This window comes from Parus major, chromosome 18 (genome assembly GCF_001522545.3).
Source record: "Parus major isolate Abel chromosome 18, Parus_major1.1, whole genome shotgun sequence".
NCBI classification, from domain to species: domain Eukaryota; kingdom Metazoa; phylum Chordata; class Aves; order Passeriformes; family Paridae; genus Parus; species Parus major.
The window spans coordinates 980736-1005927 of NC_031786.1; the positions used below are offsets into that span (position 1 = coordinate 980736).

General features: G+C 64.2%; 3 protein-coding genes across 7 annotated transcripts in view; all 3 read right to left on the reverse strand.

Annotated features, from left to right (window-relative positions):
• Positions 1–4890, reverse strand: part of AATK (apoptosis associated tyrosine kinase) — a 21056-nt gene extending 16166 nt beyond the window's left edge. For both annotated transcript variants that reach the window (XM_015645790.1, XM_015645789.1), the window contains exon 1: positions 4775–4890. In XM_015645790.1, coding sequence (XP_015501276.1) covers positions 4775–4859 — 85 coding nt within the window. In that variant the 5' untranslated portion in view covers positions 4860–4890. The remainder of the gene's footprint in view (positions 1–4774) is intronic.
• Positions 4891–8769: 3879 nt separating this feature from the next.
• CEP131 (centrosomal protein 131) lies at positions 8770–20659 on the reverse strand. Of its 3 annotated transcripts, none has more exons than XM_015646153.3 (26): positions 20512–20659; positions 18882–19074; positions 18153–18238; positions 17289–17403; positions 17063–17181; positions 16844–16957; positions 16573–16749; positions 16301–16418; positions 15404–15520; positions 14594–14762; positions 14373–14473; positions 14067–14249; positions 13627–13821; positions 13377–13514; positions 12984–13109; positions 12789–12905; positions 11860–11889; positions 11329–11431; positions 10896–11097; positions 10559–10666; positions 10342–10459; positions 10133–10207; positions 9912–10054; positions 9268–9666; positions 9071–9131; positions 8770–8988 (listed from the first exon to the last, which is right to left on the reverse strand). In XM_015646153.3, the coding sequence occupies exons 2-26, from the start codon at positions 19050–19052 to the stop codon at positions 8920–8922; spliced, it is 3354 nt and encodes a 1117-aa protein (XP_015501639.1). In that variant the 5' UTR covers positions 19053–19074; positions 20512–20659; the 3' UTR covers positions 8770–8919. The 3 variants fall into 3 exon arrangements, with proteins under 3 accessions (XP_015501639.1, XP_015501640.1, XP_015501645.1); XM_015646154.3 differs by lacking the exon at positions 20512–20659 and adding an exon at positions 19753–19860; XM_015646159.3 differs by lacking the exon at positions 11860–11889 and having other exon boundaries at positions 13627–13818; positions 20512–20533.
• A 474-nt stretch (positions 20660–21133) lies between these two features.
• On the reverse strand, positions 21134–25116 carry TEPSIN (TEPSIN adaptor related protein complex 4 accessory protein). 2 transcript variants are annotated; one of them, XM_015645450.3, is made up of 13 exons: positions 25032–25116; positions 24752–24824; positions 24332–24423; positions 24147–24240; positions 23960–24027; positions 23789–23867; positions 23617–23688; positions 23234–23434; positions 22969–23140; positions 22659–22772; positions 22445–22523; positions 22229–22363; positions 21134–21956 (listed from the first exon to the last, which is right to left on the reverse strand). In XM_015645450.3, the coding sequence occupies exons 1-13, from the start codon at positions 25071–25073 to the stop codon at positions 21507–21509; spliced, it is 1671 nt and encodes a 556-aa protein (XP_015500936.1). In that variant the 5' UTR covers positions 25074–25116; the 3' UTR covers positions 21134–21506. The 2 variants fall into 2 exon arrangements, with proteins under 2 accessions (XP_015500936.1, XP_015500935.1); XM_015645449.3 differs by having other exon boundaries at positions 22659–22775.
• Between the last annotated feature and the right edge of the window lie 76 nt (positions 25117–25192).

Here is a 25192-nt window from a genome sequence, read left to right on the forward strand (position 1 = left end):
ACATGGCACTGGGCACTGGGTACATGGCACCGGGCACTGGGCACTGGGCACTGGGTACATGGCACTGGGCACATGGCACTGGGCACTGGGTACATGGCACCGGGCACCGGGCACTGGGTACATGGCACCGGGCACTGGGTACATGGCACCGGGCACTGGGTACATGGCACCGGGCACGCCGAGGCTCTCGCCGAGCCCAGCAGCGTTTACGTAACAGCGGCAGAGTGAGCGGGGCGGCCTATTTATATCCCAAATGCTCGTTATGAAACGAGGAGCTCTGGCTCCAGAGCAGGGCCCGAGAAGGAGGAGGCCGAGGGGTGAGAGGGTTGGGGGTGCCCCATGGCACAGGAACCCAGGCTTGGGGTATGGCTCTGCCCCCTGGCACAGCCCGGACCCCTCTGCCTCAGCGCTGCTCGGCATCGAGGATGCTCAGGGCACGGAGCTGGGGAATGCTCGGCACCTCCCTGCTCCGTGTCCACCCTCGGGCCAGTCCCTGGTGCCCAAATCACCTGGCACCTGCAGGAACACACAGACCAGAGGGACTGGAAAATCCCTCCTTTGCCACAGGGATGGCAGGGAGGGTGGCTGGGGGTGGGCACAGGGCACACAGGCGTTTTGGGAAGGTGAAGGGCTGTGGTGGCCGACAGGGTGGCCTGGCAGCAGGACTGGAGCTCGTGGATCCCCTGCCCAGCCAGGCGGGCAGTGCTGTTCCACTTCAGCCTTTGCCCACACTGGAATTTTCCCTCGTTCCAGTAATTAAAACAAACGGCGTTAACCCTGCTGCTGGCACCAGGCTGCAGGGAGGACGCGGGCACGGCTGGCAGAGGGGAAGGGGTGGGAATCGGGATCCCCCCCAACAGTCTGGGCTGTGGGACAGCGGCTCTGCGGGAAATCCTGGGCCTCTTCCCATTGCTCCAGTGCTCAGCCTTCCCAAACCCACGGTCCCCACACCCTCACTGTCCCTTGGCCGGTCCTGAGCTCCACCCTGAGCTCGGTGCCGGTCTGGAGCATCCCAGGGTGCTCCGTGTCCCCCCGGGATCCCCGGCCATCGGGCCTGGGGCGGCTCTCGGAGCTCAGCCGATGGCAGCGATGGCAGGGGCAGCCCTGAGACGGCTGTGCCGCGCTCCAGTGGTGCTCCCCGGGCTGTCAGGGGGATGAATGCCCACAGGAGATTTTATTTCCTGCCCCTGGGCACGCTGAGTCAGCACAGAGCAGCTCCTCTCCGGGCCAGCCCCGCAACACTGCCCCGCGGGGTCCCTCTGGCTCAGCCCAGCCCCGGCAGCTGAATCCCACCAGGGATGTGAGGGACCTGGGGCAGGAGAGCATCTGGAGCCCAGCCCAGCCCTGGAGAGGCAGCAGTGCACGGCCAGGACCGTTATCCCTGCATCCCACCGTCCCTGGATCCCACCCTCCCACCAGCACCACCCCAGGCAGTGGTGCCCCAGCCCCTCTTCTCGTGCCGGGTCGGTGCAGTGCAGGGTGGGAACAGCTCAGCCACGGCACCAGAGCAGCCCAAGTGCCCCTTTGACCCAAATCCTGGGATTTTCCAGCCCAGCAGTGGGACGGTGAGGAGGTGACGTCACACAAAGGCAAACCCTGGGATGCTGCCTGGCCACAGACACCAAACACCAAGCACAGACCCCTGCAGGATGTGGACCCCTTGGCACACCTGGCACCACGCTGGCAGTGCCACTGCTGCCCCACATCCCTGCGTGCCAGGCAAGGCGAGGAGGGCACCGGAGCCCTGCTCTGGTGGCGCCAGGAAGGGCAGAGCCACGGGCTGCCCTGGCACAGGGTGTCCCAGGCAGGGCTGGGCAGGGAGCCCGTGAGTCACAGCCCCGCTCCCCCCGGCAGCGCGGGGCCCTTTCAACCCCGGCATATTAATTTCTCCTAATTGGCTTTGACAGGGATCGGTGTCAACGTTCCAGAACACACCCGCCCGTGTGCGTGGGGCAGGAGGGAGGGAGAGGAGAAGGGGGAGCAAAGTGGCACCCTCAGGGAATAGGATCCTGGCTCTGTCCCCTCACTGAGCCAGCTGCGGCCTGGCTGCCCTGCTGTGCTGTGGCTGTTCCCTGGGCCAGGACGGGGGGTTTGCCACGTGCCACCCCACCCTGCCCAGGCATCCCTGTGGGCACCAGGAGTCACCTCCTGCCTGTGTGCCCAGCTCCTGCTGCCCTCCAGCCCGGAGTGCCATCCCCCAGTGGGGGACAGGACACTGGGCACGGTGCTGCCACCACTGTCACCTCCCAGCCGAGGAGCTCCCACTGCCCTGCCCCAAATCCCCTCTGTGTGTCCAGTCCCAACTGCACCTTCACCCCTGTATGGCCCTGTACAACGTGCCTGGCCCTGATCTGGGTTGTCAGGGTCCTTCTCCCTGCTATGACCCCTTTGTCACCACAAAGCCTTTCCCATCCTCATGCCAGGAGCAGCCGGAGGCACCAGACATGGAGCACCAGCACTTGTCACACTGCTGTCACTGAGTGGCCTGGGGCAGGGGATGGCAGCAGGTGCCAGGTGGGCCCATAAACACAGGGCTGGGGGCACCACCTGCCCTCCCTTTTGCTCGACTCCCCAGGGTGGGGAGTGGGTGCCCAATCCCCTCGGGAAGCCCAGGAGATGTGGGGTGCACCTCGAGGCCGGCAGGGTTGGCTCGTGCTCCGCTGGTGGCTCCGGTGCTCCCTGCAGGATCATCTGCAGGCCTGGCCTGGAATGGCTGCGGGGCCGGGACCCTCCCCCAGAGCACCTGGAAGGGAGTGAATCCCTGACACAGATGTTGGGACAAGCCAAAACCAGCAGGTGAGGCAGGAGCACGGGCAGTGGCCCATCCCTGTGGCACCCCAGGTGACACTGCTGTCACTGTTCCATGCCACCAGGCCACCTACAGCCCAGCTTCAACAGCAGTTGCTTCCAACCGTGCGTTTCCAGGGAATGCAGGGCCAGGAAAGGAGGAGATGCTCCCCTCAGCAGCACCAGAGTCCCTGGCCTCGTCCTGTCCCAGCTGTGGTGCCATCATGCCCTGCAAACTGCTTCCCCCAGCTCCTCCCTGGCACAAGCCAAGCCCAGGGAGCCAGGCTGGCACAGGCAGCCACGATGCCACACGGGCAGGAGCTGCTGCCACATGGACCAAATCCACAAAGCCGTGAAATCCAGAATCTGGTTTCTTTCCCCCTTTAATTCCTCTCGCGGTGCTGGTGGGTGGCAGCTGCACGGCAGCGCCGAGCCCTGGGCCTGGCAGCACAGCGACAGGCAGGGATGGAAACAAGGCTTCTGAAACCAAACCTGCCTTGAGAGCCCCCGGGCTGGCAGGATTCCCGTGGAACGGGGCCACACCAAAAACCAAAGCGAAATCTCCTCAAGGGCTGAGCCGGGCAAACGCCGCCGTCCCGGCACTGCCGCATTTTGGATGTAAATAATGAGATTTTAGAAGAGAATAACGAGCGGCTGGGGACAAAGTCCCCGTTCGGTGAGTCCTGCTGCGGCTCATTTCCAAATCCCCCCACGGATTCCGACCGTGCGCAGCGGGAGCAGCGGAGGAAGGAGGGACCGGGAAGGCGGCGGGGAGGGATGCGGGAGCCCGGCACGGACAGCCGGAGCCTCCGGCACCACCGCGCCCGCCACGGGCACCGTTCCGCCGCCTTCGCGGTGCCGGAGGAGGCGCCGGAGCCGCGGCACCGCCGCTGGGCTGCCGGAGCCGACACGCGTTATCCCGGGATGGTAAACAAAGGGCCGGAGCCGAGCGCTCCCCCGAGGGCTCCCGGTGCCCGTGCGGTGCCGGCCCCGCACCGGGAGGGACCCGAGGCGGCTGCGGGGGGCGGCGGAGAGGGGCGGCTGCGGCGGCCGCAGCCCCAAACCCGCACCGCAGTCGCCAGCCCCGCGCTGCTCCGCGGCTGCAGCATCTTCCTGCAGCTGCGCCGCGGCCGGAACACGGCGCTTACATAACGCCTGCGCCCCAAAACATCGCTGCCGTGCCCCGGCACCCCAGCGAGCCCCGCCGGCTCCCCCAGCCCCGCCGGGCTCCCGCAGCCCCCGGCTCCCCGGCCGGAGCGTGGCTCAGGCGCTGGGGGCTCAGCCCCGGCTCCGTCTTCCTCCCTCTCACCATCCTCATCCTCCCTGTTGTTATTATTCCGTTTCAATCCCGGAGATGCCTTCAGAGGCAGCGCAGCCCCGGGATTCCTCCGCGCTCCAGCCCGCGGAACAAAATGCCGCCCGGCTGCGGCAGCGATCCCACCGCACCGCCACACCGGGATGTCCCACGGCCACACCGGGATGTCCCACGGCCACACCGGGATGTCCCACCGCCACACCGGGATGTCCCACGGTCACACCGGGATGTCCCACCGGCACACCGGGATGTCCCACCGCCACACCGGGATGTCCCACGGTCACACCGGGATGTCCCACCGCCACACCGGGGTGTCCCACAGCCACACCGGGGTGTCCCAGCACCACATAGGGGTGTCACCGGCCACACCGGGATGTCCCACGGTCACACCGGGGTGTCACCGGCCACACCGGGATGTCCCAGCACCACACCGGGGTGTCACACCGCCACACCGGGTCGGGTCCGGCTGTCAGAGCCGGGAGCCCGTACGGTGACATTCCCGGTGATGAAGGGGAGGGGATGCTCTGTTCGCGGTGCAGCGCCATGCGGGGATGCTCGTTCCCGGTGCACCGGCAGCGCAGCGAGGGCAGCCGGAGCGGGGCTGAGCACCGGGGGAGGCTCGGTGAGAGGGAGGGGGTGCGGGTCCGTCACTCCCGGGGCTGCGGCACTTACCGGGGTCGAAGTGGGAGCTGAAGGCGAGGCTGGGGCTGAGGAAGGCGGCCGCCATGGCAGCGGCGGCGGTGGGGAAGCGGCCCATGGCGCGGCGGCGGCGGGAGCCCCACGGCCGCCGGCTGCCGCTGGCCCCGCGCTGGGCACGGCGGCGGCGGCGGCGGCGGCGGCGGCGGCTCCTCCTCCATGGCGGCCCCGCGGCCCCGCGCCCCGTGCCCCGGGGAGGGGCCGCGCCGCCGCCGAGCAGCGGGACCGGGCGGGCGGGGGCGGCAGGTGGCGGAGCCGCAGCCCCGGGACCGCACCGGGACCCGCGTCCTCCCCGCCGGGATGCGCCGCCGCCGCCCCCGAGCGGTCCCGCCGGGATGGATGGGGTCCGTGGGGCCCCCCCGGACCGGGACGGGACCCCCGAGGGGCAGCCGCCACCCTGGAGCGGGGTCGGGACCACGCAGGGGACCACGAGGTGGGGAGGGGACCCTCCGGGAGCGGGGCTGGGACCCCCCAAGTAAGGAACTGCTCCGGCCCTGACGCACCCCGAGCACCGCCGGCTTCCCGCGATCAGGGATGGGAAACAGAGACGGGATGGGCAGCTCTGCTCCCAGCCAGCCCCTCAACCCCCCGCACCCTGCACCCCATCTCTGCCGCACCCTGCAGCCCCCCGCTCCCATCCCGAGGGTGAGCAGAGCCCCCCGCAGCCCCAGCCAGGCCCCCGGTGTGGGGTCCCCCCTCGGCCTCGTCTGCTCGACACCACAGCCCTGGCACATGGGAGTGTGCCCTCCAAACAGGGGATGCTCCAAAACCCAGCGCTCCCAATTCCTTGGCAGGGAACATCCCGCAGCTTCACCCACACCTCTGGCAGCTGCCAGCCAGACCCTGGCAAAGCTGTGGGTGCCACTGGTCCCTGAGCCCACCTGGGAACCAGGTTGGACTTTCCTTCAGGGTCATGGCAGGACAATCCTGTCCCGTCCTGTCCCATCCTGTTCCTGGGAACCCCCTTGTCCCACCCTTTGCTGGGCTCAGCTCTGAGCACGGGGCTCGCACATCCCCACCGCCAGTTTGAATATTTAAAGCCAAATTTTGCGTACACGATTAATTTTTTACAAGCCTTCAAGCCTGCACAGAACAGCACCACGCTGCACATGTCACGTTGCCACAAATAGATACAGGCCTGGAAAAATTACCGGCTGCTGGGAGAATAAACACGTTGGAGCCAGTTTCTCCCTTCTCCCTTCTCCCTTCTCCTTTGCCTCTGCATTTCTCTGCTCTGGAGCAGCTCTGTCCCACAGGACCCCCCCCAGTCCCTCTGCCTGCAGGTGACTGCTGATGCCCCCTCACTCATTTTGGAGACCCCCGGCTGGGGTGCAGCTCATGGGAACCCCATTGCTCCTATTGTCCCCCTGCCACGGGGTCCCTGCTCCTTTCTGGAGATGCAAATTGCCGTGACCCCCATGTGGGACACCCTGAGCTCCTCCATGAGCCCTCTGGGGCACTGACCTGGTACAGCGCCTGTGCCAGAAGCATTTGGAGTGTCTGGAAGCTCCAGAATGCCCTTTGGACCAGCCATGAATGCCCTCTGGACCAGCCATGGCCCTGTGGGAGTGGGTGGCCACGTGCCAGCAGGGTGGGTGGCAGGGCCAGCCCCGTCCCTGTGCGGCTGAGCTGGCACTGGCTGAGTCACAGCCAGGTGGGCTGGGGGTGGGCGGCTGTGCCGAGCCCACGCCGGGCACCCACCGGGCCCAGCCGCCCCCAGCACCCCGAGCACACTCAGCTGATCCCGGGGGGGGTGGGACAGGGATGGGCTGGGGCCTTTCTGGCACTGGGAAGGGGCAGGGAGGCTTCAGTGAGTGGGAGCAGATGAAATCACCCGACGTTGTGTTGGGGGTGGCAGCCCCAGTGCCCAGCTCTTCCCTCCTGTGTGGGGGAGAGGGAGGGATGGGGAGAAAAATGATGAGGATGAGGATGAGGATGAGGATGAGGATGAGGATGAGGATGAGGATTGGGGGGATGGAACTGAGAATGAGATGGGAAAGAAGACAGGGACGGAGATGGACTGGGGATGACACTGGGATAGGGATGGGTTAGGGGGATGAGAATGGAGTGTGTGCCTGCCCAGCCCTGCTGTGCCACCCTGCCCTCCTTGGGAAGACCTGGAATCCCCAGCTGGGCTGGGACACCAAGCACAGCAGCCCCATGTCCCAGCATCCTCCGTGCCCAGGTGACATTGCCAATAGCCCCATTTGACACGTCCAGGAGGAGGCTTGAGCTCTGTCATGGTCACCCAAACCCACCACCTGCTCTGTGCCCCCTGCCGCTTGTCCTGCTTCCCACCGGATTTCCATCGTGGCTGTAGAAGGGAAAATCCCAAAGGAGAATCGAGGCCCAAAGGCCCAGGGAGCCCCTCAGGTGCAGCCCTGACCCAGCCCCGGCAGAGGCAGAGGGTGGCACCAGTCCCCTGCCGTCCCCTCCCTGTCGGGGCAGTGCCGCTGCCACCGCCCCAATTAGCAGGGGAGATTACAGATCCTTCCCAAGGGGAGATTACCCTGCTCGGATCCTGCCACTTGCTCCGGCTTCTCGGCTGATTTGTCTGGGGCTGAAGCTAATCCCCTCCCGGGCAGACACCAGATTGAGCCGCGATTCCCGCGCGGCGGCTGCCAAAAGCCCCCGGTGCTCCTGACCTCCTTCCCGGCCCCGCGGGCTCCGCTCATCCTCCTGACCCCGGGCAGCCGCGGGGAGAGGGGATCCTGAACCGGGGGTCTTTGGCAGAGCCCGCAGCGGCTCGGCAGGGACGGGGACAGGGACAGGGACACGGACACGCTCGTGCCACGCGGCCGCCGCTCCCGCGGGACCCCCGGGCTGCGGGCGGGGGGCTCCGGCGCAGGCACGAGCAGCCAGCCGGTGAAAATCCGCATCCCCGTTATGCAACGGCGCTGATTTATTCATGCCTGAACCGGGCACTGGCCTAGAAATTATCCCGGGCTGTGGCGGGGAGGGGCCGGGAGGATTCCGGAGCACACGGAGCCCCGGGGAGCTCCGGAGCGGGGCCGGGCGCATCCCGGGTGTTCACCCCACAGCGGCGACGCCGCACGGGGCTCGGGGTCCTACACCGGACCCACAGGGCTGGACACGGGCACAAGACCCCCTGGCCGGGCAGCCAGTGGGCTGAGCCCCCTGGTCCCAGGCCGGATTTCCCGGAGCCGGGGGCTCGGGGTGGCTCCGCAGGGCGGGGGTCGGAAGCGGCGCTCAGGAAACTCCTTGGAACCGGGATGAGCTCTCCAGCCTGGCCTCAGCGGGGAGGGGGAGCGGGCACGGCCACCCTCTGTGCCCTGCCCCGCAGCCGGGGGGCTGCTCCTGCCCCACAGCACCCAAATCAAGTGCCAAAGCACGGGCAGGGATCTGGGCCATCATCCACGGGCTGCCTTGGGATCACACCGCCCCCGGGAGCCGCAGCCAGGAGCCCACGCTGGGACAAGCGCCAGCGTCGGGAAGTGGCCGAGCCCCTGTGCAGCTTCCTGGGGTGACAAAGGGTCCCTCTGCGGCTCGGTGTGACCGCGGGGGCTCTGGCGGTGCTGCCACGGGGCACGGGGGGGATCCAGCCGAGCGCAGGGAGCAGCAGGATGGATGGGAAACCCAGGGACTCTGCTGAGAAAACATCTGCCGGCCCCTGCTCCGAGCCCCGGCCCGGGGGAGGGAGCAGAGCAGCCACACGCTCCCGGCCGAGAGGAAACAGATGCCACCGGCCCAGCCCAGGCGTTTCCCGGCCCTGTCACGGGGTGTAGAGGAAGCTGCAGGTAGCAGAAGCTGTGGCATCACATCCTCCCCTGGCTCTGCCTCCCTGCATTGTACTGGACATTTCAGTTTAGAATGGGAAGCTAGGCTGGGGTTTTGGGCAAAGGGAGGGTGTTGGGATGCAGGAATGGTGTTGGGAAGGTGTCACTGGGCACAGACCTCAGGAACAGCCACCCGTGGCCTGGCACTGTACATAAACACAAGTTTAGAAACAGTTGTAGAAACCAGCAGAGATTTATTATCAGAACAAAACTGCCAAACATCTAAAGGCCACCAAGTGTCCCAGCAGGGCACTGGGAGCAGGCTGTGGAGAAGAAGGGCAGAGGGAGGGGAGGCCCAGCCGCGCTCCCTGGCCGGCAGGACGGTCACTCCGCAGCCAGCTGCCGCTGCTGCTCCAGCAGCGATTCCAGGAGGTTGGCTCTCTGCACGGCTGCCTGCAAGGGAGCACAGCCCACAGGGAGCTCACAGTGCCCTGCCCAGCCACAGCCAGGGCAGGGCCACGGAGCCCTCACTCACCTCGTACTGCTTCCGCAGGCTGCTCATGCTCTCCTCCTTCCTCAGCACCGCCGCCTTCACCCTGACACAGACATGGGGGGCTGAGCACCCCGGTGCCCAACACAGGGCTGGGCCCTGCCCAGTTTGCCTGGACAGGGCTGGAAGTTGTTCCTGAGGATGCAGCACTGAGCTCCTGCACCACACCTGGGCTCCCTCACCTCCTGTGAACCTCCTCCAGCTCCCGGTCCTTCTCCTGCACCAGCCTGTCCAGCTCCAGGTGCTGCCGGGCCCTCAGCTCCGCCATCTCTGCCTTCAGCCGTGCGTTCTCCACCTCCATCCCCACCAGCCTGTCCGCAAATTCCTGCCAGATCACCTCAGTCAGGTCTCTGTGCCCCTGGGACAGCTGGTCCCACACATCCAGGCTCTGCTCCTCGCTCACCTTCCGGATCTCCTTCACCTCCTGCTCCTTGTGCTTCAGCAGGCCCTGCAGCCGCATGTTCTCCCCTTCCAGCTCGGCCAGCCGCCCCTTCAGCTCATTGCAGTGCTCCTGCAGCTTCCGCTCCGACTGCTCCAGCTCCTGCAGCTCCACCTCGTACTTGTCTCGGATCCTCTTGATCCTGTGGGCAGGATGGACAGGCAGCCTGGCTTATCCTGCTGCTGCCTGGCTCATCCCTGCCCCATTCCTGCTGCAGGAGCGATCGGGGCACAGCAGCAAGGGCAGAGCTGCCCCACAGGAGATCCAAGGCTGTTTCCTTCCTGCACTAACATTGCTCCAGAGCTCACTGGAGAGACGCCCAGGGGACAGGGAAAAGGGACCAGCCCCTGGAGGACCTGGGACCTCCCTCCTCCCTTTCCCCCTCACCTGTTCTCCGCTGCCCTCTCGCACTCCTCCTTGGCCAAGGACGTGTCGGCCTCCAGGCGCTGGATCACCAGCTCGATCTCTTTGTCCCTCTCCTTCCTCATCTCCTCCCGCAGCTCCCGCTCCCGAGAGAGCAGCCAGGCTTCCTGGAATGAAGACAGCAAACATGGCCTCAAATTCCTCTCAGAGCCCATGGGTGGAACCTTTGGAGCTCTTGCCATTACCTCCTTCTTCACATAGTTGGCCTCCCAGGCCTGCTTCTCCAGCTCCAGCTGGTCCTTCAGCACCTTCAGCTCTGCCTGTGAGGAGAAGGGAAAACAACAGCTCAGCCCTGGGACCCTCCTGTGCTGGCTGGCAGCAGCTGCTGGGGCTGTGGGGTCCAAGGCTTGGTGGTGCCAGCACCCGAAGGGCTGGAGGTGAGGGAAAACCAGACCTGGTGCCGCCTCTCCTGGTCCTCCTTCTCCTTGGCGTACTCGTCCCGCAGCGCGCGGGTCAGGGCCGAGCTGTTGGCCTCCAGCTGCCGCCGCAGCTCCTCTGCCTCCGCTCGCTGCCTGCACAGACACAGCTCCCAGCACCCACACCAGCACCTCTTCCCACGGGAGCCTGGCCCCACGGCTCCAGGGCTGCCCCCAGGCCCCCAGCCTGCTCACCTGGCTGCTTGCTGGCTCAGCCGCTCCTTCTCCTCGGCCACCTCGGCGTAGAGCCGGCGCCGCTGCAGCTCCAGAGCCTGCTCCTCCTGCTCCAGCTGCTGCTCACACCTGTGGGACACACACCCTCCAGGGATGTGCCTTGGAGCACTCGGCCTCCTCTCCACCCTGCCCTTCACGATGCCAGAGGATGCTCCCAGCTCAGCAGCATCGCGCACCTGAGGCCGGGGGAGAGCAAGGGGCCGCTCCCCGTGGAGCTGCAAATATCGGGATGCCAGCAGCAGACTGGTGCTGGACAGAGCCGTGAGCCCCAGGCAGCGCTGAGCCCGGAGTGACGCACCTCTGGCGGGCCCGCTCCCGCTCCCGCTGGCTCTGCTCCTCCTTCTCTCGCTCCAGCAGCCCCCGCAGCTCCTGCGCCTGCCGCCCGTAGTGCAGCGCCGCCCGCTCGTCCGACTGCAGCAGCTCGGCCTCGTGCAGCAGCTTCAGCTGCCGGATGTCCTCACGGTGCTTGGCCACCAGCTTCTGGATCTCCGGCTCCAGCCCTGGGACAGCGGGAAGGACGGGCACAGCTCGGCCTGGATCCCACCCCAGTGCCCTCCAAGGGGCTGCTAAGAAGGGGGGATGAGCACAGAGGGGTTTTCTTGCCCTTGGGCATCTGCTCCACCAGAAACAGGGAGCAAACGCTGCCTGCACCAAGGAGCTCTTCCCAGTCTCTCCTGGACCACCCTGGCACTGTCCCAGCTCCAGCTGCTGCTGAGGGAACCTGCCCGTACCTTTCACTGTGATTTCTTTGATCTTTTTGGTTTTCTCCTCAATCCACTTCTCCCGCCGGACTTTCTCAGTTGCGCTCATGAGTTCCTTCAGTTTTTTAATCTCCTGTTTGGAAGCAAATGGGAAAACCTCAGAGAAGCTGGGAGAAAAACGCCCTGTGAGCCTGGGAGGCAGGCTGTTGGGAAGGAAGCTGTGGAGCTGCACATGGATGCATGCACAGCCCTAGCCAGGTGTGTTCTTCCAGCCCAGAGAAGCAGCCACACACTCTCCCAGTGCCTTCTCCTCTATCCCCCTGGCAAAGTGCTCACTGCCAAGATATGAGAGCACTGATGGAGAGGGAAGGGGAACTGGGGGCTGCCGAGGGTCCCTGCATGCAGGGCAGCCCATCTGTCCCTGTGTGGTGGTGCTTTCCTCTCCAGCCTTCCCTCTCCCTGCCATGGAAAACCCTCTGGCAGGGGCTGGAGCAGGGCCAGAGCAGGTCAGGGCACAAGAACAGAGGGCAAGGCACAAAAGAGAGCAAAGACCGCATTTACCTCACAAAAGGGGCCCAAAGTGCGCCAGACCTGGGGAAAAAGAAAGGAGGGGATGGAGAGAGAAGGGGAATGGTGGGGCAGAGACAAATCCACACAGTCTGTGTGGTCTGTGGTCACAGTCTGTGGTCTGTGGGAGCCACGGGCAGGGCAGAGCTGGGCAGGAGTCCATGGGGGCAAGGGGAGACAGCACAAGGGACAAGGACAGGGACAAGCTGAGGGACTGGCCAGGAGCCTGTGTGGTTGGAGCCTGCTCCAGAGACCAAGGGACCCCCAGGCATGAGCTCAGCTCCAAGGTCAAGGACAAGCAGGGGCTGGGATGGCAGAGCTGGGATGAGCTCTGGTGCTGCTTTCCTGCTGGGCCTGGCACAGGGAGAGCAGAGCTGTCTCCATCTGCAGGAGAAGTGAAATTCCTCCATGGCACCGGGTTTGTGCCAGGTGTCCCTGGTCACCCCCAGCCTGGGAGAGCTCTGCCTTCAGCGGGATTATGGAATCACAGAACGGTTTGGGTTGGAAGGCACCTTAAAACCCATCCAGTCCCAACCCCTGCCATGGGCAGGGACATCTTCCATTATCCCAGGCTGCTCCAAGTCCTGTCCAACCCAGCCTTGGACACTTCCAGAGATGGGGCAGCCACAGCTTCTCTGGGCAACCTGTGCCAGATGTGTGGGAAAGGTCTCTCCAAGCAGAGCCTGGGAGTTTACACTGTCCCTCGGTCACTGCCATGCTCCTGGCCCCGGCCAGCAGAGGACAGAAGCATTTTGGGGAGCCAGGAGAAAGCTCTGTGGTCACAGGGACCTTCTGTGCATAGGGAAGAGCTCCTTGGAGTGCCCAGGTCCCACCGAGGCGACAGAGACTGTACTGCTCCAGGCAGAGGCCCCATTTGAACAAAATCAGCAGGAACATCCCCCCCATCTTCCCTTTCCTCTCACCAGCTCGTGCTGCTCCTGCATCTGTGTGATCTTCTGGCCGTACTTGTGGTCCACTTGTTTCAGCTCTGCCACCACAGCCTCACACTTCTCACTCAGCACCTTCTTGTCATCGAGGAGCTGGGCAGGGCGAGGAGCCGGCATCAGGCAGGTGCAGCCACCTCAGCCTCTGCCTTCAGAGCTGGGGTGAGGGATTACCTGGTCAATGAAGGCCAGGTGCCTCTGGATAGCTGCCTCATACTGCTCCCTCTGCAGCCTGAGCTGGTGGCCTAGCTCCTTCTCGGTCTGTTTGACGTGTCGGTCGGTCAGTTCCCGCTGCTGAGCCTGTGGGGAGCAGGAGTCAAACACCACCATGTGGAAATCACCAGCAGGAAAACGAGGGACAGAGATAAAGGAAAGCCCTGGTGCTCACATCTCCCACCCCTGCCAGCAGGAACACCCAGCCCCCCAGGACAGAGAAGGGAGCTCAGCCCAGGTCCCAGCTAGATGATCTTTAAGGTCCCCTCCAACCCAAAGAATTCCATGATTCTGTAAAATGATAGTCCTGACCATGTGCTTCAAAGCCCCAAGAACCACGAGAGGCTGACACACCAGAGCAGTCTGCAGCAGGCTGATGGCTCTCTTCTTCTCCTCCACTTCCAGCTTCAGCCTCATCATGGAGCTTGTCACCTCCGTGGCAACAGCCGACACCTGCTCCACGTGAGCCAGCTCCTCTTCCAAAAGGAAGCTCTGCCACAGCAGAAAAAACATGATGGAAAGGTGTTGGAACCACCTGGAATGAGGACAGGGAGATGGGGATGATTCCCCCAGGAATGGATTCCCACAGCACAGGTGGACTCACCTCCCGCTGTGCGGCTGAGGCGGCCGACCTGGGCCTCTCCTGCTCCGACCTCTCCATCTCATCCAGGAAACTGATGATGCTCTGCAGCTTGGCCTCCGAGAGCAGAGCCCCGTCCTCAGGGACCCCTGGCGGGTGGTTCAGCTTCCCAAACTTCTCCAGGTTATCAGCAGTCAGGGAATTGGAGCTGGGCTCCTGCTGGGAATTCACCGTGGTGAATGAGCACCCCGGGGAAGGCTCAGGAGAAGAGGTGCTGGCTTTTCTCCACCACTGGAGCCCAGTCCTCCCCCTGCACCCCAGCAAGCAGCCCTCCTCCATCTCTTCCTCCAAATTCCTCCATCAGCCACTCCAAGCTCCTCCACCACCCTCCCTGGCAGTGCCCAGCTGTTCCTCAGCAGGCAGGTGTCCAAGGATGGACACAGCAATCTCATTCCCCAGCTCACCCTGTCCATCCAGGCATATCTGTCCTTCCTGAGGAGCTTGGGTGGGGGCAGCAGCTCTGGCTCCTCTTCCAGCAGCCTGAGGGTGTCCAGCAGCTCATTGAGTGTGACCTTGGATGGAGCCCCACTGCCAGCAGCCACTGCTGTCTCCAGGTCCTCGTTACCTGTCTCCCTGGAGCTCACATCCTAAGGGAGAAGATGAGATGATGACAGAGTTTTCTGGGTCTCCCCAGAAGCCAGTAAGGGCTCTGATGTTGCCCTGGCAGAGCAGCTGCTGCCAGGGCCACCAGGAGGCACAGCCAGACCCACCTGCAGCTTGTCCTGTGCCCCGGGGTCCTGCGAGGGCACGGAGCCAAGAGCTCCCAGGCCGTTTCCTTCCAGCTCCCCTGCAGCCGAGGGGGAATTGGCCTCTGCAGGAACCAGAGTGTTCTCAGGCACTCGCCCCAGCCAGCCCTGGGAAGCAGCTCCTCAGAGCAAACCCCTCCTTCCCTTCCTTCCCAAGGCTCTGGGGACACGCCTGAGGGGCTCACCGGTGTTGTTGGCTTTGGTGAGGCTGCTGGCTGGGCTGACATTCCTGCCTGAGGCAGCTTTGGCACCAGGCTTCTTCTTGGGCACCCTCCTGCTCTCCTTCACCAGCACCAGCTCTTCTGCTGAGCACTTTGTCTCTGAGGCTTTCTGGGCCCTTTTCTGCTGCAGCTCCTGTGGGGACAGAGGAGCCATGGATGTCCTGAAGTTTTGGGAAGGCACAAGCCTGTGTTTGCAAGGTTGTGGCAGCGTTTTTGCATCCTCCAGCTGCTCACTGATGTGTCTCTCCCAACCTCCCCCACAACGGAACATGATTCCAATTAGGGCAAAGAAAATTTGGGGTTTAAAACATCCCCAGCTTTACTGCCAACTCCTGCAGCCTGTGCCAACCCCATCTGCACCACCAGCTGCAAGAGCAGGGTGACAATGACGTGCTGCTTCCTGCCAAGGGACATGGAGTGGCACTCAGCCCTCTCCAGAAGGACCCTGCTCCTGAGGAGGAGCATGCACATCCCAGGGCAGGCACATCCCTGGCCATTCCAAGGAGCTTGGAGTCCCAACGTGGTCACCATTTTCCTGAGAACTGCACAGAAACCAGCACTGTCTTCACAAGCTCAGAATGAGCTGCCAAGGCTTGGCAGGAGCGCAGCAGGAAACGGCTCCGTGGCACCTCCATCTCCGGAGGGAGCACTCCATTTCCAGGGCTGGCTCTGATCCTGCCCCGTGCCCAGGCTCTGGAGATGCAGAGAGGCCTCTGGCTGCCTTGCTGGATGTTGCCAACAAATGGTGTCACACAGGGCTGGCCCTGGCCCTACCTGGATGGCAGCGTGCCGGGCCAGCCATGCCTTCTCCTCTCGGATCTTCCGGCGTTCCTCGTCCTTCCTCTCCTGCAAATCCAGGATATTCCCCTCCTCCATCCGCTGCTGCCTTTCCTTCCAGAGAGGAGGGTCAAAAACGTTACTGGGAATTCCCCAGCACCCAGCACTGAGAAGTGTGAGGGGCACCCACACCTGGGTCACCCCACATCCAGCATTTCCATCCTCCCCTCTGTGCAGGTGAGGAGCCCTCGGCACAGCTCCACTTTGGAGCAGCTCATTTTCTTCAGATCCTCCATGTTATTATTATTATTATTATTATTATTATTATTATTATTATTATTATTATTATTATTATATCACCATCATCTGGGTCTGCAACCACCGAGGAGACAAGGCTTAAAAATAGACTCACACGCAAGAGCAACGGCGCTTTTCATTACTGGGATAAATAATTGAACACAAAGAAACACAAATAGCTGTGAAACCTCATCACTCTAACAAGCCACCTCATTAGGGATTCATTAGGATGAGCCAAGATGGGGCATCCCTTCCCCACCAGTGTGGCCCAGACAGTGGCAATTCAGGGCTGCTACTGCCAGGGTCTGACTGCTCCCAGTCAGGGGACTGGGGGAACTGGAGCCGAGTGGTGCTGAGCCTTCGGGCCTCAGCTCCTGCTGGAACCCAGCCCAGGCTAATCCCTGGACACAGCCAGCACTGCCCTGAGGGAATGGGACCCTCCCCAGATCTCTGGGCTAGGGTGGGGCTGGTTGGATGCAAAGCCAGAGCCCCCTCAGCTCTCACAGCCCAGGTCTGGGGACTAAAGGGACCCCAACTGCGTGGCCAGAGGGACATGGGTGTCAGATGGTCTGGGCTAGAGCAGGGAATGGGACCAACCTCCCTCTTGGCAGCCATCAGGCGCCCCAGAGCCGCAGCCGCCGTCCTGCGCCGCTGCGAGTGCCGCCGGTACCAGCGCTGGATGGTGACAGCAGCCAGGTTCACCTGCTGGATGAACCTGTGGGGACAGCGAGGGTCAGCACAGCCCGCTTCCCCACAGCACCAGGACCTGCAGGTGCCCTCACAGTGGCCTTTCCCCAGTGTGAAATCCCACAGGGCTCCCCTGGAGCTCCTCACAGCTCCTGGCACCGTGCCCCTGCCCCTTCCCTCACCTCTCGGCCTCCTCCTCGGTCACCTCCCTCCTCCGGGGAACGCTGCTGCCGCTGCTGCTGCTGCTGCTGTTGTTGTTGTTGTGGGTCATGATGTTGTTGCTGGAGAAATTCTTCTGAGACTTCACAAAGCTGCTGCTGCCTTCCCCATCCTCGTTTGAGGTCGCTTTGATGACGTTGCTGGGACAGAAGATGAAGCCACTCAGCTCTACCCTGTGCCACACACGACCCCGGGGCCAGCCCAGCTGCAGAGCCAGGACACCCCCACACTCACTTGAGGGAACTGGGAGCCTGGTTGGAGCTCTTGGGAGCAGGGCCCCTCTCAGCAGTGGAGTAGTTGTTGTGCACCATGGTGGTGACACAGTTGCCCATTGCGCCCTTGTTGCTCCTTGTGTGGAGAGACCAGGAGCGTCAGGAACAGCACCTTCCCCTCTCTCTGGGTGTTTTCTCCATGCAGTTCCAGCCATTCCCCCGTCAGGACCCTCTGTCCTACCTGTTGTTGGCAGTGAAGTTGGCAGCCAGGAGCACCGTGGCTTCCTTCCTCCTCATGCCCGAGGGCAGCTCGAGGCCCTGGGAGCCAGAGGGGCCAGGGAACGCCCGGGGTTGGTCATCCTGCCATGGAGTCAGCAGGGATAAGGACATCAAACCCACCTCCTCAAACACCAGCAGGAGCACAGAGCCAGCCTGGCCCGCCCGCTCCCACAGCCTGCCGTCCTCACCAAAATATTCCATGTGGTTTTCTTTTCTGGGGAGGTTTTGCTCAGAGTTGCCAGTTTCTTCCTTCCTCCTGGATCGTCCTCAAAGAAGGCCAGGAAGTCTTCTGTCTGCTCCGTGCTTTATCCAGACCCAGGGAAGGCAGAGAGGAGAGAACAGGGGTTCTGGGATAACAGGACACACTCTGGCTATGCAGGGCACTCAGACACTCAGTGTGACATAGGAGAAGGGGGCTGGAGAATCATTACATGGCCACAAAATCCACAAATTTCTTGTTTTTACACAGAGCTTTGGGTTCCAGGGTGGTGTGTGGTGATAGGGATGGGCACAGACCTACAGGAGAATGGAAAATCCCAGCTCAGAGGGCACTGGGAACAGAGAACTTTTGTCTCCTCACACAGCCCAGTTAGGGCCTGGAGGCTCCATGAGGGCTGCTGGAATCAAATGGAATGTTTTTTGTCACAGCCACAGAAATACACTCCATTTCCCCAAATAGAAACTCTTCCCTGAGATGGGAATGAGGCCTTGGCACAGGTTGCTACAGAAGCTGGGCACTGCTCTGACAGAGAAGTGTCCCAGGACAGACTGGATGGGGCTTGGAGCAACCTGGTTTTGTGGAAGGTGATCCTGCATGGGACTTTAGGGTCAGGCTGTCCTGTGATCCTGAGAAACCCTAAACAAGACACCTGCTCCTCAAAAAAATAACCAAAGCGCCAGACCTTGGCTTTCCAGGGCCAGGTGTTAACTCCTGATGTGGATGACAGAGCTCAGGGTATTTTAGGAAAGGCTCCTGTTCTCCCACAGGACCAGGGAGGCTGGCCACACGGGTGGGGTGTCCCCCAGTGCCCCGCTCTGTGGTGGAGCTGTACCTGTGGGAGCTGTTCACCCGCTGGTTCACCTGCGTGGTGCTGTTGGACCTGCGCAGGTTGTTCATGGCCCGGGATCCCGCATCTTCCTGCGGAGAACAGGGATAAATCCAGCAGCCTCGTTCAGGAGGAGCACAGGCAGGATCCCCCACCCTCTCACCCAGTGGGACACGGAGCTCCCACCAGCCCAGGGCTGCCAGGCTCTCCTTGAGGCGGCGGGCAATGACACCTCGCTCGGGCGCTGCTGAGCCAGCAGGAACACGTTCCTTAGCACAAGCTCCTGGGAACAAGGGTGCGGGAATGCTGCCAAGGGATTACTCAGCACGGAGCACAGACTGTCTGCTGCTGGATCCTGACAGAGCCCAGCAAGCACCTGGGGCTTGTTCCCTCTGTGGAGCCCCCACCCAGGAGCCCCCGGTGCGGCAGGAACAGGGAGTGCTCCATGAGGGGCAGGCTGGGCCACACATCCCAGCAGGAGACACCAGGAAATCAGGGCTTTCCAGATGGAAATTGGCACAGGGAGGTGAAGGGCAAGGAAGAGAAAAGATGGAATCCTGACGCTCCCTACTTCTGCATCAAGCAGAGATCGCCGAGGGTGGTGCCAGAGCAAAGCCAGGCTGGTGCTGGGGGAACCGCAGCGAGAGAGAGGGACGTGGGCATGCCTGGAGCTATCCCACATGCCAGGCACGTGTTCCCCGACCCAGCACAGGTGGGAGAAGCACAGGGGCTCACCGGGGCGTTCCTCTTGGCCTTGCCGTCGGCAGCCACGGACACGGAGCGTGCCATGAGCTTGGCAGGAGAGGCGCTGCCGGGGCGCCGCGACACCGGCGCCGGGAGCCCCGTCAGGATCAGGTCTGCCACATCGGAGCTCTGCATGGAGCAGCAGCTCCGGGTGCTCTTCATGCTGGAGCAGGAGGAAGGAGCCCTGGAAGCACAGCACAGAGAGAGGGAAGGCATGGAGCATCTGGCCTCGGAACCAGGTGCTCCAGCAAACGCCCAGAGCTGGAACTGCTTCCCAACAGGACAAAACACCTTCCTAGAAATTGCCACATGGCAAATAACCCAAGCACAGCCCTGGAGAGGCTCCAGGAGAACTCCCCACTGCTTTCAACCAACACTGGCTGTCCATGAACTGCTGTCCCATTTATGGGCTGGGATTCCAGCAGAGGAGTAAAGGGAGAGGAAAACCCTGCTCCCCGTCCCAGGCTCCTTCACTCCACACAGCCCACGGCTGCCAGGGGATCACACGGGCCCAGAACGGCCCCATCTGTGCAGGCTGGAAGTTCAGCTTAGCCCACATCAGGCTGGGATGCTGAAGAACCCCCTGAGCAGCTCCCAAGGGATCCTCCCCACCAAGCTCCCAATCCCTGACAAGAGTTTGTACAGAAGGGTCTGTGCCCTCGCAGGGGGCACAGGGAGAGCTGGGCCTCCTCCCAGCTCAGGGCAGCACATTCCCACCTTTTCCCCTCTGCATTCTCCCAGCTCCTGTGCTGATCCACAAAAAGCCCAGATCATTTTATTTCTTTACATTTATTACCCACACTGTCCCTAAACCCTGTCCCCTGGCAGCCCTTTCTTCCCATCTCAGGGCTCCACCACAGACCTTGGCAATGCCTCGGGCTCCCCAGGCTGGGGAAACAAACGGCTCTCATGGAAACCGCTGGGCTCACAGGAGGAAAACGGGCTCAGGAACTCAGGGCCAGCACAGCACCCTGAGCCCCCAGCCCCTCAAATCCCTAAAGCTCACACTCCCAAGCTCTGAAGCCCCAGGGCCCCATGGCCCCAAGCCCCCCAGCCCCTTTATGATCCACAGGCAAGCCCTGGCCTGAAGCTCCCAAATCCCTGAGCCCCTCAGGATCACCCCAAGCTCCCCGTTCCCAGATAACCCCAGCTCCTCCCAGGACACCCATCCCCAAGTTCCAGACCCCCACCAAAAGCCACAAGGCACTCAACTCCAAGACCCCTCCCCAGGACCCCCAGAAAACCCAGCCCCACGCCCCCCATGACTCCAGCCCATAATCCAAAGCTCCGAGCCCCTCATGACCCCAAGACCCCTCCCCAGGAGCCCCAGAAAACCCAGCCCCACGCCCCCCATGACTCCAGCCCATAATCCAAAGCTCCGAGCCCCTCATGACCCAGATCCCTTCAGGACCCCCGAACTCCCAATCCCCGCAGTCCCCAGCCCAGATCCCAACCTCCCACGACCACAGTAATGGGCCCCACGCACCCACACGCAGGCGAGACCCCCACGCTCCGGGGCGATGCCGAGAGCAAGGCCCTGCCCCTGTCCCCGCTCCCCCTGGAACTTCCTTTGCTCTCCTGGACCCCCCTCAGCCGCCATTAAGCGCCCCCATCCCCTCACCTAGGGCCGCGCTCCGGCCACTGCCATTGGGCGGGGCTAGCAGCGAGCGACCAATAGGGAGGGAGGAAAGGGCGGGACGAGAAACGCGATTGGCTGAGGTAGAGGAAGGGGGCGGGAATAAGGGGGAATGAGGGAGAGGCGTGGCCTGAGGTGGGCGTGGCTTATTTTGAGGGAACCAATGGTATGAGCGAGAGATGGGCGTGGCTCTTCAGGGCGGGGGAATGGGCGGGGCTTGGCACACGTGGGCGGGGCCGCCGTGGGGGTTTTCGCGGGAAAATGGGGATTTTGGGGACTTGAGAGGGGACTGGGGAGCTGTGACTTGGGGGAGTCACAGGGCGACTGGGGGAGACGGGCTGGGGAGGGGGAACTGTGGGGCAGGGGAGCTCATGGGATTATTGGGGGCTATGGGAAAAAGTGGAGCGGTTAGGGGGTTCTGGAGCAGGGGTTGAGCTGTGAGGAAGAGCGGGGAATGATGGGGGGCTGTAGCATGGGGGAGAACAGTGGGGCAGGGGGAAAGCTGTGGAGCTGTTTGGGGGCCACGGGGCTATAGAAAAATGTGGGGCTGCAGGCCAGGAGGAGCCACGGGCCAGGATCCATCAGCGGCGCAGGAAGAAGTCACACGTTCCCAGACCCGAGAGGGGGTTTATTGGTGGGTCCCGGCCCCATGGGGACGGCGCCTTCTCCCACCCCACCCCCACAGAGCCCAGGCTGCAGCTGGGGGCAACACAAGAGCACCCATGGCCATGCTGGGGTCCCCAAAGCACCCCCAGCTCAGTCCCAGCGGGTCACACACCCCTGTCCAGCTCAGAGGAGCAAGGGGTCGTGCTCCTCTGCCTGGCCTGGAACATCAGGGACAGCAAGAAGGACATTGTCACCTGATGGAAGCCCCAGCCCTTGTGGCCATTTCAGACCGTGTCCCCCTGAGGCACCAGGACAGTGCAGGCCCCGCAGGGAGAGGGGGCAGAGCCCCCACAGCCCCCGGGGCCCGACAGCAGCTACATGTTGAGGAAGGCAAAGGCCGATGGCTGCAGGGCGTCCTCCGTGTCTGTGTCCCCATCCTGGGGCTGGGATGGGGTCTGTGGCTCCACCGGTGGCGAGTGTGGCCGGAGCACCGTGCCGGGACAGGCCACCAGCTCCATGCCAGCGAACAGGGACAGGCTGGGGGCTGCTGTGTCCCCTGCCAGCCTGCTCCCCCCGTCCTGCTCACAGGGACAGGCTGGCACTGCGGCCCCGGGCTGCCCGGGTGGCTCCGATGCCACCCCCGGCTCCTCACCGGGGGCCGCGGGGGTCGGGGCCGGGCTCAGCGGGGTGAGGAAGCTCTCGCTGGCCAGGGCTGGGATGTCCATGAGCAGATCCCCGGCCGAGCCCACCGAGGGGGCTGAGGGTGGGCGTGGGGGCCTTGGGGAGGGCTGGGTCCGGCACAGGGCCTCGAACTGCCGCAGCATCTGGGACAGGGGATGGGCGGAGTGAGAGCAGCATGGGCAAAAGGGCTTGGCACCTTTTCCCAGGCAGAGAGACTGTCCCCAGTGTCCCCTCCCGTGGCTCAGAGGGAGCATCACCCTGCCCAGGCTCCCCGCTCCTGGGAAAGGCAGCCAGTCCCACCCCGCTGGGACATAGTTGGAGCCATTCCCACGAGCTGTGTGTTCCCATGGGCTGTCAAGCCTGTGCCAGGAGCCCCCACCCTGGGGATTTGGCACAGGGATGTCCCCAGAGTCACCTTTGTTGCTCGGTTGGCCACAGGCCCAGGGCTGCCTTGGCTGAGGTGCTGCAGGCGCTGCCGGGTCACAGCAAAGATCTGCTCTGGGGAGAGCAGGTCGGAGCAGCCGAGGGCAGAGATGGCACTCATGGACCTCTGTGGGAAAGGGGAGCGTGGCTGAGCCAGGGAGGCCCCCAAACACCCCCCAGCCCTCCCAGGGGAGCCCCCTGTGCTCACCATGCGGACGCTGTCACTGGGATCCTCCAGCGCTCGGCCCAGCAGCTCCAGCACCACCTCACAGTTCAGGAGCCCACACCTGCACAGGGATGGGGGTCACAGTCACCTGCAGCTCCTTCCCACCCCTGGAGTCCAGGCCTGGGCAGCCACAGGAGAGCTCAAATTGCCCCAGAAGTGCCCCCAGCCCCAGGGAGCAGCCGCCTCTGACACTTACTCCTTGAGGAAGTGCTGAGCTTCCTCCCTGGTGAGGAAGACCCTGGCCCCACGCGTCAGCCCCGACACCAAGCTCAGCTCCCTCCGGCAGTCACCTGGGCTGTCAGCGTCCACCCTGCTGGGGACACACCTCGTGGGGACAGGGGCCACCCGCTCACTCCTGCTGCTGGGGTCCCTGCGCACCCCCTGACAGACAGGGACCCCCACCCTGAGCAGCACTCTGGGTCAGCGGTGTGGAGAACGAGGGCAGCGCTCCTGGGAACGCACCTGGGACAGTCCCAGGGCAGGGGAGCCCCCCAGGCCCCCCTCACCTGTCAGCCCCATGGCTCAGCTCCCGGCTGGCCCCGGAGCGGCTGTCACTGCCGGATTTGCTGCCCGAGTCCGAGGTGCGGCTCCGCTCGTTGCCCTGCGAGGATTCCCGGGAGCTGTGCCCGCTGTCTGCCTCCTCCCAGCCTCCCCCGGCCAGCCCGGGCCGGTGGCTCACTGCAGGGACACTGCTGCTCAGCTGGGGTCCCCAAAGCCCCCAGGATGGGTGGGGAGCCCCCAGACTCCCCTGGCTGCTCCGGCAGGACCCACCTCGGGATCCGCGCGGCGCGGGAGGAGTTGGGGGCGGCGCGGCCGGGCTGCTGGCAGGGGATGGAGCTCGGATGGGCTCGTAGGTGTCCTCGGGGAGGTCCCCAGGGAGCCGCCGGGGTCCCCCCGGGGCCGGGAGCACGGCCTGGGCCACAGCCTCGGCCGCTCGCTGGAGGCTGCTCAGCAAGGCCTCTCCTGTGGAAGCTGCGAGAGGCTGGGATGTTGGGAGAATCCCGGGAGCCCAGCCCCATGGGATCACACTGAGTTCCAGATGGGGAAAGGGGGGTGAAGGAACTCTGGGAGCTCAGAGGATGAGGCACAAAGTGACCCCCATGGCCCTGCCCCAGCTCCCAGCAAGAACAGACCCAGTGAGGGCCAGGACTCACCAGAACCGCTCTTGTCACTGCTGAAGCCAAATCCCTGCAGGGAGCCACAGGGGCTGGGGCTGGAGCCCATCCCTGGGGAGGCACAGGGAATGTCAGAGGGAGCACAGGCACTCAGGGTTCCCTTTCCCCTGTCTCCCCCACCGAGGGTCTGTCCTGGGGGGGCTGTGCTCACCGGCGGGCGCCGGGGGCCGGGCGGGCAGCGCCAGGGGCTGCGGCAGCGGTGCATCCGAGAACAGAATGCTGGCCAGGTCCTGTGGGATTGAGAGAGAGAGAGAGGAGTGTGGGCAGTGCTGGGAACCCCAGAGGAGGGGGCTGAGGGCTGCCCTGTCCCTCCAGCACCCACCTGTGCGGCCGCCCGCACCTTCTGGTTCAAGCTGTTGCCGTGGAGGGGGTCTGGGGGTCCAGAGAACGCTGCAGACACAGAGGGGAGGTGGGGTAGGACCCCGCTCCTGGCACAGCCCCTGCAGCAGGAGCCCTTCGGGGGTCTCCAGCCCCCCGTGGGGCTCTCCCGTGTCCCCCCAGGCCGTTACCCGCGGCCTCCCGGATGAAGCTGGCGTTCCTCTTCAGCTGCAGCACAAACTGGGGGGAGCCCTGGGAGCAGGTGTGCAGCAGGATCTTCAGCACCTGCCTCGGGGGACAAGGACAGGTCACAGCTGCCCTTCCTGGAGAGGGGGGCTCCATCGATCACCCCTCAGTGCTCCCAGCACGGACCCACCTTCAACTTGACGTGGCAGGAGCTGCTCTGCAGCCGTGTGAGGAGATGCTCCAGCAGGCACTGGCTGCTCCCGGGGGACTCGTGGGAGATCTCTAGGGACGGGTTAGGGATCCAGCCGGGATCGGAGGGCAGCAGCAGCCCCCCGAGAGCCAGGAATCAGCCCCTCCACAGGGTCCACAATCCCACGGCTGCCCCAAACCAGCCCCGCAGGCCTCCAGCGCCCACCACGTCCTGGAGCAGCCCCGGGGAGTGCCCCCTGTCCCGGGGAGTGCCCCCTGTCCCGGGGAGTGCCCCCTGTCCCGGGATCCCCTCCCCTCTCCCGGGATCCCCTCTCTGTCCCGGGATCCCCTCCCTGTCCCGGAATCCCCTCCCTGTCCCGGGATCCCCCCTGCCCGGTCCCCCCGTCCCCCTGAAGGATACTGGCGATCTCGTCGAACAGGTACCCGGGGCAGGGCGTGTCGTCGTCGGCCGTGCCCCGCAGCAACACCGGCAGCTGGAGGAGGAGGGGGCGGCGTGAGATGAGGCGGAGCCGCCCCGGAGCCCGGTGCTGGGGACTGGACCGAGGCCCCGGGGCCGGCCCGGCCCCGTCAGGGCTGTGTGGGAAGCGAGGTGGGGGGTGCAGCGATGACGTCGCGGGTGAGCAGTGACGTCACGTCCCGACAGCCCCCCCCCTCACACCCCAAAAGCCCCCGGTCCGTACCCGGCTCAGGAAACTCAGCCGGTCCCGCAGCGGCACCGCCATGACAGTGCCGGTACCGGCCCTGCCCGCTCCCCCGGCGGCGTCACGGAACCGCCCCCCGGAACTCATTTTCCACTAATGAGGGGCCGAGGCTCTGCCGCTCAACCAATCAGCGCTGAAGG

Bases quoted from the DNA above. Each gene is read 5' to 3' on its own strand.
- CEP131 (XM_015646153.3), bottom strand. From the start codon at position 19,052: ATGAAGAGCACCCGGAGCTGCTGCTCCATGCAGAGCTCCGATGTGGCA. The intron at 14,763-15,403 runs GTAGGGCCAGGG...CTGTCCCCACAG, and splicing joins CCCGGCACGCTGCCATCCAG to GAGCTGCAGCAGAAAAGGGC. The intron at 11,890-12,788 runs GTGAGAGGAAAG...CTTTTTCCCCAG, and splicing joins TGCAGGAGCAGCACGAGCTG to GTCTGGCGCACTTTGGGCCC.
- TEPSIN (XM_015645449.3), bottom strand. From the start codon at position 25,073: ATGGCGGTGCCGCTGCGGGACCGGCTGAGTTTCCTGAGCCGG. The intron at 23,435-23,616 runs GTGAGTCCTGGC...AGCCTCTCGCAG, and splicing joins CAGTGACAAGAGCGGTTCTG to CTTCCACAGGAGAGGCCTTG. The intron at 22,524-22,658 runs GTAAGTGTCAGA...ATCCCTGTGCAG, and splicing joins GCTCAGCACTTCCTCAAGGA to GTGTGGGCTCCTGAACTGTG.